Source organism: Schistocerca americana, chromosome 4 (assembly GCF_021461395.2).
Source record: "Schistocerca americana isolate TAMUIC-IGC-003095 chromosome 4, iqSchAmer2.1, whole genome shotgun sequence".
NCBI lineage: Eukaryota > Metazoa > Arthropoda > Insecta > Orthoptera > Acrididae > Schistocerca > Schistocerca americana.
The window spans coordinates 594,459,786-594,479,838 of NC_060122.1; the positions used below are offsets into that span (position 1 = coordinate 594,459,786).

A 20,053-nucleotide genomic window follows, 5' to 3' on the forward strand; every position below is an offset into this window, starting at 1 on the left:
CAAACGTGTGGTTCCTGAAGAGGGGCAGCAGCCTTTTCAGTAGTTGCAAGGGCAACAGTCTGGATGATTGACTGATCTGGCCTTGTAACAATAATCAAAACGGCCTTGCTGTGCTGGTACTGCGAACGGCTGAAAGCAAGGGGAAACTACAGCCGTAATTTTTCCCGAGGGCATGCAGCTTTACTGTATGATTACATGATGATGGCGTCCTCTTGGGTAAAATATTCCGGAGGTAAAATAGTCCCCCATTCGGATCTCCGGGCGGGGACTACTCAAGAGGATGTCGTTATCAGGAGAAAGAAAACTGGCGTTCTACGGATCGGAGCGTGGAATGTCAGATCCCTTAATCGGGCAGGTAGGTTAGAAAATTTAAAAAGGGAAATGGATAGGTTGAAGTTAGATATAATGGGAATTAGTGAAGTTCGGTGGCAGGAGGAACAAGACTTCTGGTCAGGTGAATACAGGGTTATAAACACAAAATCAAATAGGGGTAATGCAGGAGTAGGTTTAATAATGAATAGGAAAATAGGAATGCGGGTAAGCTACTACAAACAGCATAGTGAACGCATTATTGTGGCCAAGATAGATACGAAGCCCACACCTACTACAGTAGTACAAGTTTATATGCCAACTAGCTCTGCAGATGACGAAGAAATTGAAGAAATGTATGATGAAATAAAAGAAATTATTCAGATTGTGAAGGGAGACGAAAATTTAATAGTCATGGGTGACTGGAATTCGAGTGTAGGAAAAGGGAGAGAAGGAAACATAGTAGGTGAATATGGATTGGGGGACAGAAATGAAAGAGGAAGCCGCCTGGTAGAATTTTGCACAGAGCACAACATAATCATAACTAACACTTGGTTTAAGAATCATGAAAGAAGGTTGTATACATGGAAGAACCCTGGAGATACTAAAAGGTATCAGATAGATTATATAATGGTAAGACAGAGATTTAGGAACCAGGTTTTAAATTGTAAGACATTTCCAGGGGCAGATGTGGACTCTGACCACAATCTATTGGTTATGACCTGTAGATTAAAACTGAAGAAACTGCAAAGAGGTGGGAATTTAAGGAGATGGGACCTGGATAAACTAAAAGAACCAGAGGTTGTACAGAGATTCAGGGAGAGCATAAGGGAGCAATTGACAGGAATGGGGGAAATAAATACAGTAGAAGAAGAATGGGTAGCTTTGAGGGATGAAGTAGTGAAGGCAGCAGAGGATCAAGTAGGTAAAAAGACGAGGGCTAGTAGAAATCCTTGGGTAACAGAAGAAATATTGAAATTAATTGATGAAAGGAGAAAATATAAAAATGCAGTAAGTGAAACAGGCAAAAAGGAATACAAACGTCTCAAAAATGAGATCGACAGGAAGTGCAAAATGGCTAAGCAGGGATGGCTAGAGGACAAATGTAAGGATGTAGAGGCCTATCTCACTAGGGGTAAGATAGATACCGCCTACAGGAAAATTAAAGAGACTTTTGGAGATAAGAAAACGACTTGTATGAATATCAAGAGCTCAGACGGAAACCCAGTTCTAAGCAAAGAAGGGAAAGCAGAAAGGTGGAAGGAGTATATAGAGGGTCTATACAAGGGCGATGTACTTGAGGACAATATTATGGAAATGGAAGAGGATGTAGATGAAGATGAAATGGGAGATATGATACTGCGTGAAGAGTTTGACAGAGCGCTGAAAGACCTGAGTCGAAACAAGGCCCCCGGAGTAGACAATATTCCATTGGAACTACTGACGGCCGTGGGAGAGCCAGTCCTGACAAAACTCTACCATCTGGTGAGCAAGATGTATGAAACAGGCGAAATACCCTCAGACTTCAAGAAGAATACAATAATTCCAATCCCAAAGAAAGCAGGTGTTGACAGATGTGAAAATTACCGAACTATCAGCTTAATAAGTCACAGCTGCAAAATACTAACACGAATTCTTTACAGACGAATGGAAAAACTGGTAGAAGCCAACCTCGGGGAAGATCAGTTTGGATTCCGTAGAAACACTGGAACACGTGAGGCAATACTGACCTTACGACTTATCTTAGAAGAAAGATTAAGGAAAGGCAAACCTACGTTTCTAGCATTTGTAGACTTAGAGAAAGCTTTTGACAACGTTGACTGGAATACTCTCTTTCAAATTCTAAAGGTGGCAGGGGTAAAATACAGGGAGCGAAAGGCTATTTACAATTTGTACAGAAAGCAGATGGCAGTTATAAGAGTCGAGGGACATGAAAGGGAAGCAGTGGTTGGGAAGGGAGTAAGACAGGGTTGTAGCCTCTCCCCGATGTTGTTCAATCTGTATATTGAGCAAGCAGTAAAGGAAACAAAAGAAAAATTCGGAGTAGGTATTAAAATTCATGGAGAAGAAATAAAAACTTTGAGGTTCGCCGATGACATTGTATTTCTGTCAGAGACAGCAAAGGAATTGGAAGAGCAGTTGAATGGAATGGACAGTGTCTTGAAAGGAGGATATAAGATGAACATCAACAAAAGCAAAACAAGGATAATGGAATGTAGTCTAATTAAGTCGGGTGATGCTGAGGGAATTAGATTAGGAAATGAGGCACTTAAAGTAGTAAAGGAGTTTTGCTATTTGGGGAGCAAAATAACTGATGATGGTCGAAGTAGAGAGGACATAAAATGTAGGCTGGCAATGGCAAGGAAAGCCTTTCTGAAGAAGAGAAATTTGTTAACATCCAGTATTGATTTAAGTGTCAGGAAGTCATTTCTGAAAGTATTCGTATGGAGTGTAGCCATGTATGGAAGTGAAACATGGACGATAAATAGTTTGGACAAGAAGAGAATAGAAGCTTTCGAAATGTGGTGCTACAGAAGAATGCTGAAGATTAGATGGGTAGATCACATAACTAATGAGGAAGTATTGAATAGGATTGGGGAGAAGAGAAGTTTGTGGCATAACTTGACCAGAAGAAGGGATCGGTTGGTAGGACATGTTCTGAGGCATCAAGGGATCACCAATTTAGTATTGGAGGGCAGCGTGGAGGGTAAAAATCGTAGAGGGAGACCGAGAGATGAATACACTAAGCAGATTCAGAAGGATGTAGGTTGCAGTAGGTACTGGGAGATGAAAAAGCTTGCACAGGATAGAGTAGCATGGAGAGCTGCATCAAACCAGTCTCAGGACTGAAGACCACAACAACAACAACATTTATCAGAGTTTTTGAGCACGAGATAATTCTCAAAATCTGCGGTTTGAGGAGTCATTTTCTTTTTCTCTGTTTCGTAAACTAATTGTTCTACTTTCGTGACAACCTCATATAATTTTATACCGTAGATCCTTCATCATTCTAGTTGTTAACATCGTTGTGGAATTATGACCAATCAGAATATTATATGATTTGCAATTTTATTTCTAATATTTTGTATTCTTAATTCCACTCAATGAGAACTACACCATGTGCGCCTAACTAATTTTTGATTTGTTCACATACTGTAGTCTAGTTTTCGTTGACTCCTTTGTTTATGCATGGTGTTCCACACAATTCTGGAGATAGAGAATCTGACTTCGACTGTGTTTCAGCGCGTCAGTGGTTGTGGCAGACCTGCACGGAGTTCGGCTACTACCAGACCACGGACTCCGCCAACCAGCCGTTCGGCAACAGGATGACGCTGCCTTACTTCACTGACATGTGTGCCATACTTTACGGCTCAGAGTAAGTACTCGCCACCAGAGCTACAGACTGGCTGTTTCTCTTCTCAGTAGACAGTACCCCGGTAACATCACAGTACCTAAACGTCGAGGCATTTCCATTCCTTTTGAAACAGCACGTTACTCGAGGGACAGATATGATGGTTGACGCATGTGGCGTGTTAGGGCGTCTCTGTAAGGTCATTGTATTCTCTGAATTTCAGACGGAGCTCACTGCCTTATTCTGGTATACTCTTCCTCTGTGTGGACCATTCTTGAACAAACAGTCGGATCCACATGCTAAGCCCCTTTTCTACTTTGGTGACCAACTTATGTATAAAAGATTTTCAGGATAGAGCTATGAAATCAGCAGCGCTTAACTCAATCGTTTATTGAAAGAATGTTGGCGATTACTTGAAAGTATAGCCTCATGGATAGGATAAACTGCATATTTCAGCTCACTTCGCAACAATACCCAGATCACCATGCTGACAGAGGAAGATAGTCGTTTGCCGTTCCTGTGTTGAGCTCAAACAGATGGCCCCGGAGTATTCTGTTGATCGTAAGACCGGTCACACTGATTTTTATTTTCGGCCTTCACGTCATCATCGTTCCTCAGAAAACGTGAGTTTGCTTCAAACACAATTTTGTAGTTATATATACGAAGACAGTAACTTGTTCTCGAAAGAACAGTTACTGTTGATGACCGTGCAGCTTTTCCCTGGAATAAATGATGACTAACTGACAACCTCAGCTGCCGACAGGTGTTGTTGATATACCTCGATGTGGACAGCTGAAAATGTGTGCCCCGACCGGGACTCGAACCCGGGATCTCCTGCTTACATGGCAGACGCTCTATCCACCTGAGCCACCGAGGACACAGCTAAATAGCGCGACTGCAGAGACTTATCCCTTGCACGCCTCCCGTGAGACTCACATTCCCAACTGTCCACAATTCTACATACGTATTGTACCTTATAGACATTTGCCCACCCACTCATTACTCGCGCACGCTTTGGCGATTCCCGTAAGAGTTTGGGCAACCTGTGCCCATTCGCACAGGGAAAAGCTGCACGGTCATCAACAGTAACTGTTCTTTAGAGAACAAGTTACTGTCTTCGTATACATAGTTAAAGGCTAGCCATTGACCTTCGTCTGTGCGAATGCGCACAGGTTGCCCAAACTCTTACGGGAATCGCCAAAACGTGCGCGAGTAATGAGTGGGTGGGCAAATGTCTATAAGGTACAATACATATGTAGAATTGTGGACAGTTGGGAATGTGAGTCTCACGGGAGGCGTGCAAGGGATAAGTCCCTGCAGTTGCGCTATTCATCTGTGTCCTCGGTGGCTCGTGGATCATGTGTACCTCGCGGCGGTGATGAATAGGATGGGTGTCTCGCCATTATTGACCAATGCTGTGATGCGTTTGTTGCGCGGCGCCAGATCAGCGATGGTGGTCAACGGAGGGAGAACTGAGTATTTTAAGATCTTAAGATCAGTGAGACAGGGTTGCCCCTCGTCGATCCTCCTTTATGCAATCGCCTTAGAACCGTGCCTCGCAGGCCTTCGCCGCCGTCTTAGCGGGATCTCCCTACGGCAATTATCATTCAAATGCAGAGCATACGCGGATGATATTGTGTTCCTCGTACGGAATGAGAGGGAGACTCAAACAGCACTGGATTGGCTACAGACGTATGGGATGGCAGCTGGAAGTGTGGTCAACTACCGAAAATCACAATTCATGCATGTGGGGCGTGGACTAGAACCAGGAACGGAAGGACCCTTACCTGCGGTGGAAACCCTCCGCTGTTTGGGTATCACCTTTCATAAAGAGACAGCGAGAACGGCTGCGGACAACTACCGAAGATTGTTACTCAGAGTCCGCACGGCAGTACGACTAAACGCCCTACGGTCGATGGATATGCTGCAGCGAGTGTTACTCGTCAACCTTTATCTCGCGCCCATGATGTGCCACCTGACGCACCTTCTTCCCTTGACGCGCACGATGGCTATGAGGATTCAGGCGGCTTTTGGGTACTATGTGTGCCTGGGACAACTCTTTAAGGTACAGTACAACACGCTTACCCTCCCAGCGCGAGAGGGGGGCGTTGGTTTAGTGAACGTGCACGAGAAGGCGCGTGCCATGTATATTAATACTATGCTCAAACGGTGGCGCAACAGGAATCACTCGCTTACGGGGACGATCATCGAAGAACTCGTACCCACATCGCATCTTCCTCCAGTCAGTGTCGGCCATATATCACCCCCTTTAACGTATGTGCGCACGTTCCTCGTGGAACACAGTTACGTTCGCGAGCGTTTACCGACGACCCGACAGTCGACATCGAAGGACGTGTACCATCTGCTTCTTCGACAGATCGCCCGGAATAGGGTGGAACGCAAACATCCAGCTGTTAATTGGCACGTGGTGTGGCGCACGGTCCACCACCCCCACCTACCTACATCTGTCAGGTCAACATGGTACATTGTCGTCAACAGAAAATACCCTACAAATGATAAAAAGTACGCAATACATTTGGCGGATTCGCCCTTGTGTCAGCAATGCGGCGTGCTGGATACGGACGACCATCGGCTGGTCTGCCGCGAGGCATTGGCTGTCTGGACTCTCGCAAGAAAGATAATAGCGTTCATGCGGCGCACTATCTATACAGCAGTCTCTTCTGACATAGTATTTTTTCCAGAGGAAACGTATTTTCCGCGTCATAAGACGAACGCGGTGGCGTGGATCACAGGTATGACGGTCCATTACATCTATAGAGACACACGTACGAACTTACTGAACGTCCTGGATTACTGGCAATACTTGCAAGATGGACACACGAAACTATTACGGCTACAAAAGTACAAGGACTGGTATGCCAATTTCCTGGTAACGGTATTTGCGGACCCGCCATATACTTGGGGTGTGCCGGGTGCCCAAAGATGAGCAGCGGTGCTTTCGTTGTGAAACCGACCAAGTAATGTGATCGACTAAGAACACTATGGGAGTATGCGACCTACGAAAAACTCACGCTTGAACAGTTAGCAATTGGATGTACTTCAAATTTTGTTTTCATATCCATAAATACTTTTCTTTAGGGTGCCGGAAGTGGCCCCATTTTGATTTTGTTGTTATTTCATGCTGCATGGTAGGACGGCAGCGAGGTTCCTTCCAGGACAGTTATTATGTGTCAGGACGTACTGTGTTTATTTTGTGAATAATAAAGGTTTCTGTTTCTCCTTTCTCTTACCTTCCTTCATATATATTTAAAAAAAAAAAAAAAAAAAAAAAGTGGAAGCTTCTAAGTTGTTGCAGTCACCAAGGAAGGAACACAGCAAGTCAAGTGTTAGTTTTTGAAAATTTAATTTTTTGCCGCTTTTGCTGCCTTGTAGTTGACAAAAAAAAATAAAAATAAAAAAAGTTGGTAGAGCAATTGCCCGCGAAAAAAAAATAAAAAAAAATAAAAAGATGGATAGAGCGTCTGCCATGTAAGCAGGAGATCCCGGGTTCGAGTCCCGGTCGGGGCACACATTTTCAGCTGTCCACATCGAGGTATATCAACAACACCTGTCGGCAGCTGAGGTTGTCAGTTAGTCATCACAATTCTGTAGAGAACACATTGTTTCAAATTCAGATAGTTCAAATACATATTGTTTATATATAGTGTTCAGCAGTAACGGTTGACAGATTAAAAGGGCAGGCTAAAGCCAAAGACCAGTCATTGCATACCGAGAACAGTACACCAGCAGAACTCATACAGGAGCGCAGACCACGTAGTCAGTTGTTGCCAAGAACTGTGTCTCCACAGGGCATTCAATGGAATACGAGAAAACAATTTTTAAACGGTCACATCATTTTCAGACTCCATTATTAAGGAGTCCATGGAAATAAACATTGCGGGAAACCTTATTAACCACGATACCTGCTACAGGTTTGGATAACACATGGAAATCCGTCATTTCCACTTCCTGTTCTCAAGGAAAACGGCAGAAAATGTCCAAGGCCACGACGACCGGCATCTCTCCATAGAAGCCACTGTGCTTGTCACCAGGCAGAGTGGATAGCTTTGTTGTTGCGACCAGGATTTTGCTCGAACTGCATACAGTGCGTTAATAAACAGTGCGACTTAGTCTATGTCTTCTTCCTACTAGCCATAATGCTGCCGTCAGTCTCCCAGTAAATAAAGGCACTGTTACCTGCGCTCAAACTCCCATCCCAAGTCTTTGGTTTCCGGCTCCACACTTAAACCCACTTATAGCTCCCTTTCCTGCTCTCTCACTAACCCAACACCAGTCGCCTATTAGTAATTCATTCACCCGGTGTCCACAATAAAATCGTGTACATCACTATATTATCTTAACCTGCTTTGGATATTATAAATATTTTGAAAGTTTTCAAAATAATGTAGCACCATAGAGGCACTGGCAGCCTGCCTTATGATGGTGGAAAGAAATGAGAAACAAATGAAACAGAACCTACATCTGCCTTCACCTGTTCAGCTGATAACTAGCAGGCGTGGAGATGAAAGATCGTGCTTCAAAGTGACCGGCTGCAATCCGTAGACATGATTGAGTAGTCGTTCTGCGTTTTGCCACCAGCTTTTCATCTGCTAGTGAAGTTCGGTGTTATGATTGTGCTGTCTGCGCGTAAGAAAATGCGTATGGGGTAGGGATGAGTGGGGGGGGGGGGAACTTGTTTCTAAGGGTCGTGAATAACTGGACTAAAGCAACACAGTGAGAAGATACTAATAAAATACTCAAATATACTTCAGTACGCTGGGCAATGATTCATTCTGCCACATATGAACCTCTTTCTCGTCAATGGAAAACACCAATCAGCGAATAAACTATGGAGCAACCACACATCAACCAACTTATTACATCTTAGTGACTGAGAATATACTAGAAACCTCATGCTTCTGTGTGAGGTCTGTTGCGCACTCAGGCTCCGAAATTTTATGCTGAAACAAAAGCACTAAGGCCACAGCTGATACTGAACAATTTTTTCATCTAGCCATGGTACTCTTTTTGTTTATCCTTCTGCAATAAGAGGTTATAGTCACACGCTGGTAACCTATATGGCAGCGAGACGAACTTCAGCCTTGCTTCCTTCGTCCCTTCTATTCCCTCCGCTTTCGTCTAAGATTCGACATGTTTCTCATTGTTGGCTCACAGAAGATGTAGCAGCCAAAGCAAGTGGAAACCATGCGACAGCTGATATTTAAACGGAATTCATAGTACAGTCTTCTGGAAAAGTCATCGCAGCGGTATCTACAACATGAGGCAAGATGCATGATGACTTACACTGCCAGAGTCTATAAATTAATGAGAACCTTACAGAAATGAGAAGAATCAGAGTAAGTATACTGTCAGTAGAAGACTCTGGTTATTGTCAAGTTTTGTGCTCATAATGTTCTGGCAGTTATCTTCGCATTTCTAGCGTAAAGCTCTCGAAGTTAATGTTACATTAAACATTTTACTCACCGATAGCTGCAAAGCTTCTGGACCATGCAGGGTGTCCCTCCTAAGAGTCTTCAGGTGAATTTTCTCTAATATGTGGACAGATATTTGCAATCTGGTTTTTGCATTGCATAGCTGGTGCCAGACCAAAGAAACACTGTTCGTCACATCTTTCATGCGACGCCCACTGTCGACGGAAAGCGACCGTTCATTTCCTGTTGCAAAGAAAACTGTTTTTAAAGCGAAATTTTAATACCCATAGAGCGGCCCAAAATTAGTGTAGTGCGATATGTGTTTTATCGATATGTATTAACAGGGACAGTAAAACACGAAGAATAACCAGTTCCCTAGCAGCGACTCAGTTGCCCTGCTCCATGGCGGTAGCAGTCAGCGCCGGCAAAGATGGTGCTACCGCTGCTGCAGTACTGGTTATTCTTCCTGTTTTAATGTCCGTGTTAAAACATATCGATAAAACGAATATCGCACTAGACTAATCTGCGACCACCCTATCGAACAGGCACGTAAAAGTCCGCCTTAAAAATCTTCTGTTTGCAACGGAAAACCAATCGACGCTTTCCGTCAACTCTGGGCGCCACCTGAAAGATATAGCAGTATTTATTTGGGCTGGCTATAGCTAAAAACTGCGAAAACGAAATTGTGCATATCTGCCGAAACGCCAGGGAAAATGCGCTTGACGACTCTTAACCCCGAATATCTTTAAGGGTATGTGACAATTACACTAATTCTCCACCGTAGGATTCATTTGCTTGCAAGGAATACCAATACCAAACAAAGCTCGTTGTGTTCATTACATGAGGATAAGGAGAACGGTAGACAGCTGCTGATGAATCTTCCTGGTTGTTCGGTCGCGGCCTGTGAAACTTTTTCGTTCTTGACGTTACGTCCAAAGCTCCTTTTGGCATCTTCAGAGATGTCCAAAGCAGCTCTGGATGAAACGTCAAGAATGAGAAAGTTTTCGTGAACGAACAGCCCGAACGGTTCACCTACAGCTAAGACAACCGGCCATAAAAGCCTTCACTGCATGACTACCTCTGTGGACAGTCCCTTAGCATCAGCTAAGCTGTGTGGTAGTTAGACATTATACAAACATTTCATACGAAAATCTTGTAAAAATTTTCCAAAATATGTTTTTGTAGCTTTTAATCGTTGTAACAGTTGAGATGGCTTCTTAGTTTCGAAAGAGCATTTTTACAAGGCTGACTGGTTTTCGTTTGTAGATTTCACTCTTAGGAGAGCTATAGTGCTTCTAAAGTTTAGAATTGTTTGACAGATAAAATACGTTTATTTTAGAAAAGGGTGCAGTGAAGTATCGCCAACTATTTGTTCTTAAATTATTTCTTGGATATTTCTGTAATATTGTTTATAAAGCTAGGTAATGATAAGGTTGATACAGTAACTCGTATCGTGTATTCAGAGTTGAACTGTTGGTTCCTGCTTTGAATGGGAGAGCGGAAATATTTTGTTTCATTTTTAAACTTTTAATCCAGTCTGTATTTAGCGACTGTATAATTCTACACGAAACGAATTTTGTGCAGAGTTTTTCATTTTCAATCAAAAGTTTCCCAGTGAAGATTCCATTACGATTTTTCTTCGTAGCCCTACATTAGATTTATGCATGACGTACATAAAACTCAGTTTTCATGTGATTCAGCCAGATTATACACATGTTTGACGAGTATGCCCGCAGTTCTCAATCTGCTGCTATCCTTGTTGTGTCGGCTGAAGAGCCAACACCGTGTTACTAGAGGAGGCCGAAATGCACGCGTTTTAGCTCACGCAGGCTGGCGTGAGGAGGGAAGACCTATACCGACGTGAGGTCTGTAACACGACAACGAATGGGAATTCAGAAAGCGGACGTAATTAGTTTCATACTTAACTTTAATCCATTAATGATGAACGTCGCTCTTGACGGTACATGATTCACAATATTATCTGTTCAGAATTCATTCTAATGACTGAATATGGCGCCTTGTTAGGTCATAGCAAATGACATAGCTGAAGGCTATGCTAAACTGTCGTCTCTGCAAATGAGAGCGTATGTAGACGGTGAACCATCGCTAGCAAAGTCGGCTGTACAACTGGGGCGAGTGCTAGGGAGTCTCTTTAGACTAGACCTGCCGTGTGGCGGCGCTCGGTCTGCAATCACTGATAGTGGCGACACGCGGGTGCGACATATACTAACGGACCGCGGCCGATTTAAAGGCTACCACCTAGTAAGTGTGGTGTCTGGCGGTGACACCACAATCCTTTTCCTTCATCATAATATTACAGTATACAGGGTGAAAAGTATTTAAACCGACAAACTCTGGGAGGTTGTAGGGGACATCAAAACAAATGTTTTTCCCTAATGTCATTTTTCCTATGAGGATTATTTAAACCGGTGGAGGCCGTATTACGCTCGTCAGTTGTTAGATGCCGTATTACGATCTTCAGTTGTTAGAGGGCATATTACGCTCTTCAGTTGTAGGCAACTGCTGTCCACCAGTGTAGTAGTGCATTGTCTCTGTCTACTAATGGAGCGATACACCTGGAGTGAGTACACTGATATGGTTGGTGCGTACTACGTAGCGCACCACAACGGACGAGCTGCACAGCGGGTTTATCAACAACAATATCCTAATCACCGTATCCAGCATCATACGACCTTTGCTGCTGTGTACCAACGTCTGCGTGAGACCGGTTCGTTTAGCAGATTACCTGGTCAGGGACGCCGTCGCACGCTATAAACGTTGCAATTTGAGGAATCTGTCTTGCAGCATGTGGAGCGGCATCCTTCAATCAGTGCGGTTCTTCGTTAATGTGTAGGTCAGTGTTGTTGGGGACTGTTAATTGGGCCGTATCTGCTACCTAGGCCATTAAATGGCAGGCACTATTACAATTTTCTCGCCAGAGCATTGCCAGAATTGCTGGAAGACGTCCCGCTCCCTATAAGACAACGCATGTGGTTCCAACATGACGGGGCGCCGGCACTTTTCGGTCGTCGTGTGCGTCGATTCCTGGACCGACGGTTCCCAGAAGCGTGGATTGGCAGAGGTGGTCCTGTACCATGGCCTGCTCGATCCCTAGATATGTCCCCTCTGGACTTTTTTGTGTGTGGCTAGATGCGCAACCCTGTTTACGCAACTCCTGTTGCATCAGAAGAGGATCTGGTTGCCCGGATAGTATCAGCAGCAGGAACAATTCAGGATACTCCTGGGGTTTTTGCCCGTGTCAGACAGAACATGATCCGACGGTGTAACCTTTATTTACTTGTCAATGGAGGCATTTTTGAAAATCTAATGTAACTGAAATTGGGTTGTGATAATGTGTTGTCTCTTGGTCATAAAATATGGAAAAGTGTTTGTTGGTTTAATTAATTGGAGACCAGAGAAATCTTCCTCTACCGGTTTAAATACTCCTCATAGGAAAAAATGACATTAGGGAAAAATATTTGTTTTGATGTCCCCTACAACCTCCCAGAGTTTGTCAGTTTAAATACTTTTCACCCTCTAGATAAAAATTTAAATCAATGGTGGAATTCGAAAATTTTTATGGGATTGTGATTCGAACCCAGATCCCTTGCTTACTAGGTAGATGTGCTGACCACGGTGTCATTTTTTTCGGTATTGTTCGTTGCGTTAGGTCTGGGCGGACGTCACAAGACATCCGATCAAGGATTTGGGATAGACTGTGCCTCCTAGAAACTGAAGATTGAGTCAACTATCATGTCTAGATAGGGAATAGGAGCAGTGTAGGTACCCTTCGAGCAACTATGTCCCAGCGTTTCCATGTTGTTACTGTTTCAGGTACACGGCGGAGCGCGTGGAGGAAGGCGTGACGAATGCTAACTTGCTGTACGGGGGTCGCAACCCAGACGTCACCAACGTCGCCTTCGTGAACGGCGGGCTCGACCCGTGGCATGCACTCGGGGTGCTCGAGGACATCAACGATTCGTCTCCAGCCATCATCATTGAGTGTTAGTATCTCACCCCACCACTGTATTCATGTAATCACATACAGAGGGGTCCAAAAAATGTATCCACTGTTTAAAAGCCCGTAACTGGCCAACTAATTGACGGAGTTGTCTCGTCTTTGGTAGTGTAATAGTTTGTAGTTCCGGCAATCGCCACACAAGCGTCCTATTGCGTTGTTTTGTTTTGTCAAATGGTTCAAATGGCTCTGAGCACTATGGAACTTAACTTCTGAGGTCATCAGTCCCCTAGAACTTAGAACTACTTAAACCTAACTAACCTAAGGACATCACACACATCTATGTCCTAGGCAGGATTCGAACCTGCGACTGTAGCTGTCGCGTGGCTCCAGACTGTAGCGCCTATAACCGCGAATGTTAAGATGGCACAGTATTAGTTTACACACACAGCACGAGCAATGAACAAAAGAGTCATTCCTCAAATGAAACTGACACTTCACTTACGTTACTGCGCAGCATGTATCAACATTACAATAACAAAATTTCACTGATATAAACGCCATCTGCAAGCCACGTCGAGAATTTACCCCTTGCCTTCGTATGTAGTTATGGATGATTATTTGTATGAAAGCGTAGTCTTGTACGAAAGTGAGACGAGGGCGGTAAACAGTTGACACAAGAATAGACAGCATCTTTTTGGATTATAGTGCTACAGAAGAATTCAGAAGATGAGGTTGGTAGACAACAACAAATAATGATGAGGTACTGCAGCGAAATCGGGTAAAAAGGAAATTTATAGCAGAAATGAACTAAATGGAGGGATCGACTGACATTGCACACTCTGAGGCAACCAGGAATTCACCATGGCAATGGAGGGAAGTGTGGTGCGTAAGAACTATAGAAGGAAGCCAAACGTTGATTACGGTAAGCATGTTCAAATGGATGAAGGTTGCAGGAGTTTTGCAGAAATGATTAGGCTTACACAGGATAGACTAACGTTTCCAATTTATTCTTGATTGAAAAACCATGTAGTTTGATAAAGGAACAAATCACATTTAACATGTAATACATTGGAACTCTCAGAGACGGTGAAGCATCATCAACAGAGAAGGCCACATATTGGCCACTATACAAGACATGGGGCAGACCTATGATTATATCGGGGAAGTTTGCAGACTGGAAGTGGTGTCTAAGAACAAGGACTGGACAGATGGAAAGTCCTAGCCAACAACTAAATGCATTGGTAATTCTCGGTGGAGGCCCAATGTTGCACTAGCAATTATAATATCCGATGATACACGAGCTTTCATGTCCCTACTTCAGTCCTGGAGGTGACCTAGTGTGTTTCCTGTTTACAGACCAGTCTCACTGCTCGGACCTGTACTCCCCGTCACTTCTGGACATCCCACAGCTGACGGCAGCCCGAGAGAGGATCGCGCAGCTGGTCGCCCAGTGGATCAGCTAGAGCGCACACAGCAGGTCAAGAATGCTGGACAGATGTGCAATCAATTACTACTAATAAAGCAAGAAATAAAAACTATCTTAAATCCTTCCCAATCCACCTTATGTACTGGACTTTATCACACAGGGCACTTAAGGGATTGGAACACACTGGAATATGCATCGTCTATGGTTGCATATGAAGATTATTTTCAAGTTAATTTAAGTGGTACGTATAGAACACTAAACACTGAATGCTAAAAATGACTTATACAGCGACATTATATTAAAGATTACCTAAAAAATCGAAACAACACTGTATTTTATTCAAATCTGGTACTGTCTTAAAACCAATCAGGCCAACAAGAAACATAAATGTTGCAAGGAAAATATTCATACACACATCCTACCTGTACAGTGTTTCATCCCACGCATTGAACACAAGAAACTTTGGAACATTAGTAGCAATTAATGAACGCAATTGTAAATATATTATCAATAGAGAGAAGCAATATTGTGGTGTAAACGTCTGGGTTGACAACAATAGTTATTCAACAGATAAAGTACACATTTAATTGGGCATAAAAATTCCCACAACACAAATATAAGTGCTCAGCTCTGAATAATAGTACAATATGTTAAGCTATTTTTCAACTACATCAGCGCATCACGAAAAAAGTTAGTGAACATTGATATATACGTAGTATAAATTGCAGTACTGTCGCTGTATAATTTATCTACCTTTATCTTCCTCTTTTGGTGCAACGATTGGATCTTCGACTACTAACCATAATGTTATGAATCTTGTGTTCGACCCACTCCCAATATACGAGTAGTGAGTCACCCCCAATCTGCCGACGACCTTGTCTAAAAGGTTGAAGGAGCACATAGAGTTCAATGTAACGATCTTGCCTTTGGGATGGGAAACTACCCTGAATGTTGAAGACTCAATAATAACCAATGTAGCACGATTAAGAAGAAGGCAATTGAAACGCCTGCTTTAAATACACATTATGTGCATAAAAAAACATTTTTCTGTTGAAAAACATTCCAGATCATTTACCTATTCACGTCTCCAAAATAGAACTGTTAAGACGGAGTGTGTCCATAAGAAAACAGGAAAACACCGAAAATCGAAATCCAACTAAAGGGTAGCATTCTACGAGTTTGAAAACGAAAATATACTGCCTGAATTTAGATTTAGTAGAAGTGAATGAACCTATAAAAGGTCAATTAATACAATTATCTGCGTCAGTCATTCTTTTTATTAAATTCCACAACACCCCCATTTAATCCTCATACCAGCGTAAAGAAGAGTGAAATAGATATTAGTGTCAGTGGTGTTGAGCGAAAGCTGAAATCATGAAAATTGTACGAAGTTCCAGAGCCCAATGAAATCCGTATCAGATCCTATATTGCACACTCACGTGAGGAAGCGGCTGTCTGAAATATAATCTATAACGTATGCCTCGAACAAAAACTGTGCTCAGTACTTGGACGAAACCACAGATCATACACATCTACGAAGGGTAGCCGAGGTAACTGACAAAACTGATATCCAGTAACCTTGACGTCCATTTGTTGTAGAATCTTAGAACACATTCTCAGCTCAAACATAATGAGACTTCTCGAACAGAATCATCTCCTCCATGCCAGCCAACATGGATTCCGAAAACGTCAAACATGTAGGACCCAACTCGCACTATTCTCACATGACATCCTGAAAGCAATGTATCAAGGCAGGTAGGTTGAAGCAGTATTTCCTCATTTCTGAAAAACATTTGGCTCAGTATCACATCTACGCTTATTACGAAAAGTGCGATTGTATGGAGTACTGGATGCGGATATGGAGGGGCATGTGGTTAGCACACCGTTCTCCCGGCCGTATGTCAGTTTACGAGACCTGAGCCGCTACTTCTCAGTCAAGTAGCTCCTCATTTTACTTCACAAGGGCTGAGTGCACCCCGCTTGTCAAAAGCGCTCGGCAGATCGGACGGTCACCCATCCAAGTGCTAGCCCAGCCCGTCAGCGCTTAACCTCGGTGATCTGACGGGAACCGGTGTTACCACTGTGGCAAGGCCGTTAGTGATTGTATGGAGTATCAAGCAAAATTTGTGATAAGATTGAGGATTTTTTAGTAGGGAGGATGCAACAAGTTGCCTAGGATGTAGCGTCATCAGGGGATGTAGAAATAACTTCGGGTGTACCCAAGGGAAATGTGTTAGGACCTTTGCTGTTCACACCTCATACTAATGACATTGCACACAAAATTAATAGTAACCTCAGATTTTTTGCAAAAGATGCAGTTATCTACAGTGAACTAGTGTCTGTAAGGAAATATATTAATATTCAGGCAGATTTGATAATATTTCAAAATAGTGCAAAGATTGCAACTTGCCTTAAACGTTCAGAAACGTAAAATTATGCACTTCATAAAATAAGAAACGATGTATCCTATCGCTATAATATTAATGGAAACGGTCAATTTGTACAAATAACGACGTGTGACAATTTGTGTGGGTATGAAATACAATCATCTCATAGTCTCTGCCGTACGTAAAGCAGTGGGCAGTCTGTGGTTCACTGGTGGAATACCTTGGAAGTGCTATCAACATAAGAAGGAGACTACATGAAAAACATTCATGCGACCCGTCGTAGAATATTGCTAAAATGTGTAGGACCCATACCAACTAAAACAGAAGATGTTTAAAAAAAAGGCAGCTCGAATGGTCATATGTTTGTTTGACGCTTGAGACAGTGTCACAAAGATGATGAAAGAACTGAACTGGTAGACAATTGAATACAGCCGGCTAGAGTGGTCCAGCGGTTTAAGGCGCTGCAGTCTGGAACCGCACGACCGCTACGGTCGCAGGTTCGAATCCTGCCTCGGGCATGGATGTGTGTGATGTCCTTAGGTTAGTTAGTTTTAAGTAGTTCTAAGTTCTAGGGTACTTATGACCACAGCAGTTGAGTCCCATAGTGCTCAGAGCCATTTGAACCGTTTTGAATTGAATACAGATACAAAATATGGCGCGAAAACGTATAGGGTATAAATAATAAAATTCCAGTTTCAGAGCGCTGCAGGAAAAGAACCACCACTCACAATGACGTCAAATTTGAAGAGAATGTTATTGACGCAGGAGAAAACATCTTGGAGGAAAAAAATAGATGGTTCTGTAAGGGCCTTAACGTATATGGGGTCTCCTACAAATGACGTGAATCACAATACGGCAGCTATGGTTCGAGTTGCGCGTTACACGATCTATAGTATTCAATGTGCATGACTGCTGCGCCAGTTCGGTAATCAATAGTTGTGGCACTGTTAGTTGGGTAAGCCCCTCCACCCCAGCAAAATCGTACCACATCGGATGGGACAAATAGTTTTTTTTCTGTCCTGAGGTCAAAAATCGCATAAAAAGCAATGTGACAAGGGATTTAATTGTACTGGGCAGCCTAAAAATGAAAATGACATCGGTTTTTAGCTGTCCTTCTACCAAGGACAAAAAAAAAGCAAAATGACATCTGTTACTAATTGTCGTGAGCCTGGTGCAAGACATTATTGCGTAGGCTTCCGCGGCCAGAGTCAAATTGTTCAAAAGACTCTGAGCACTATGGGACTTAACTTCTTAGGTCACCAGTCCCCTAGAACTTAGAACTACTTAAACCTAACTAACCTAAGGACATCACACACATCCATGCTCGAGGCACGATTCGAACCTGCGACCGTAGCGGTCGCGTGGTTCCAGACTGTATCGCCTACAACCGCTCGGCCACTCCGGCTGGCGGCCAGAGTCGGTCGACATAAAAGTTTCCTAGGTATGGTTCCGCGTCATATTGTATAAAACTATTGCTGATGGCATGCGCAGTGAACAGTAATAACAAAATATAATATATAGAAATCACCAGTAGACCCAGAAGAAGGCCTCTGCAACTGTGGCCGAAACGTTGGTTTTTCTCGCGCAGTAGTTTTATACAGTATGACGCATACCATTACCAGAAAACTTTTACGTCGACTGGCGCAAGACATGTTTAATAAGCCGTATGCCGTTCCTGCCACAAGCTGAAGTCGAGAACAACATGTTCCACAATAGATTGTAGTGTCTCGGGCGACACGTTCAGAATGCGTTGCGCAACGCGTGCTTTCAGTTCAGCTATGTTCGTAGCTGCAGCACTGAACACACCATCTTTCAGATGACTCAGCAGCCAGAAGTCATACGGATTAAAATCAGGTGATTTGGACGGCCAGGCTGTGTGGAAATGACAACTGATGAGTTTAGCACGTCCGAAATGCCTCTGCAGCAGCTGCTTCACAGACTGTGGGATGTGCAGGGAAACACCATCTTGCATAAAAATGATCCCACCGATACATCCACGCTGTTGAAGAGTTGCAATAACGTTGGTGAGCAAAATACTCTCATAGCGTTTACCAGTGACGGTACACGTAACAAGGCCCGCAGTATAAATGTCCTCGAGAAAATACGGCCCTACTATAAAGCATGCCATCAACCCGTACCACACAGTCACCTTTGAAGAATGAAGCAGTAGCGCCTTTTGTTGGTGCAGATTTTCCGTTGCCCATATTCTGAAATTCTGTGTATCGACCTGTCCGCGGAGATACAAATGGACTTCCTCTGTCCACAGAATGTTCCATGGGCATTCATTGTCCACTTTCATGCCAGAAAGCAATTCCAGAAAGAACGTTTGTATTGCTGGCAGGTCAACAGGAAGCAACCCCTGAACATTGGTGATTTTGTATGGATAGCAACGCAAGATGTTTCATATAATTTTATGCACCGTGCTCGCAGGCATATCCAACATACGGGAAATTCCTCATGCAGTGCATGTTTAGGCACCACTTCTCGACTCCTTCTGCAGTGCTGCGGTCACGTCTTCGACAGACATCGGCGCAACTGCTTTCCTCCCTCTGCCACATTGCACTGCAAAAGAATCTGTCTCTTCGAATTTTGTAATCATTTTCTCCGGGGCCTTAGCAGGCATAGGATCAATGCCTTTTTTCATACCCTTGAGTGTGCGGAACTTCTGCAGGACTCCTGTCGCAGAGTCATCTTCCTGTGAAAGACCTTTAGCAGCAAAGCGCGATCATTCACGGAGACAGACAGGTAGGGTGTCTCAGACGCAAACTGCTGAACAGCCGAGCGCTGTCTGGTGTGCATATTCTGACACATACAGCGCCATCTGGTGGATTTTTTTGTTCCATGATTTTTCCATATGCGTCAATAACATGCTGATCAAATTTGACGACATTCTTGGCTGTGGTTCTCTTTGTACTATGTTTCGAAACTGGAACTTATGTAACCCTGTACTTAGAAAGTTTCTAGAAGCAACTTTAAGTGATGAATCAGGAATTCAGGTTATGGATGTATATGTAGAGGGTTCTAAGATAAGAACACTGGCATTTAGGATACAAAATATTATTTCATTTTTTCAGTAATCATTCAGCACCCCATAAAACATAATACGCCAGAAGGTATCACAAAAGCATTTCACAACGAAATTCTAAATCGTATATTTTTACCTGACATGGATGCACAACTTCATTT

General features: G+C 43.3%; 1 protein-coding gene and 1 non-coding gene across 2 annotated transcripts in view; one reads left to right on the forward strand and one right to left on the reverse strand.

Annotated features, from left to right (window-relative positions):
- The window catches only part of LOC124613030 (putative serine protease K12H4.7), an 85,345-nt gene extending 70,753 nt beyond the window's left edge, over positions 1-14,592 (forward strand). Inside the window, exons 7-9 of the mRNA XM_047141598.1 lie at positions 3,553-3,685; positions 12,928-13,097; positions 14,411-14,592. Coding sequence (XP_046997554.1) covers positions 3,553-3,685; positions 12,928-13,097; positions 14,411-14,517 — 410 coding nt within the window. The 3' untranslated portion in view covers positions 14,518-14,592. The remainder of the gene's footprint in view (positions 1-3,552; positions 3,686-12,927; positions 13,098-14,410) is intronic.
- Trnat-ugu lies at positions 4,465-4,538 on the reverse strand. The gene has a single exon. It is a non-coding gene; the product is annotated as a tRNA-Thr (tRNA).
- Positions 14,593-20,053: the final 5,461 nt, after the last annotated feature.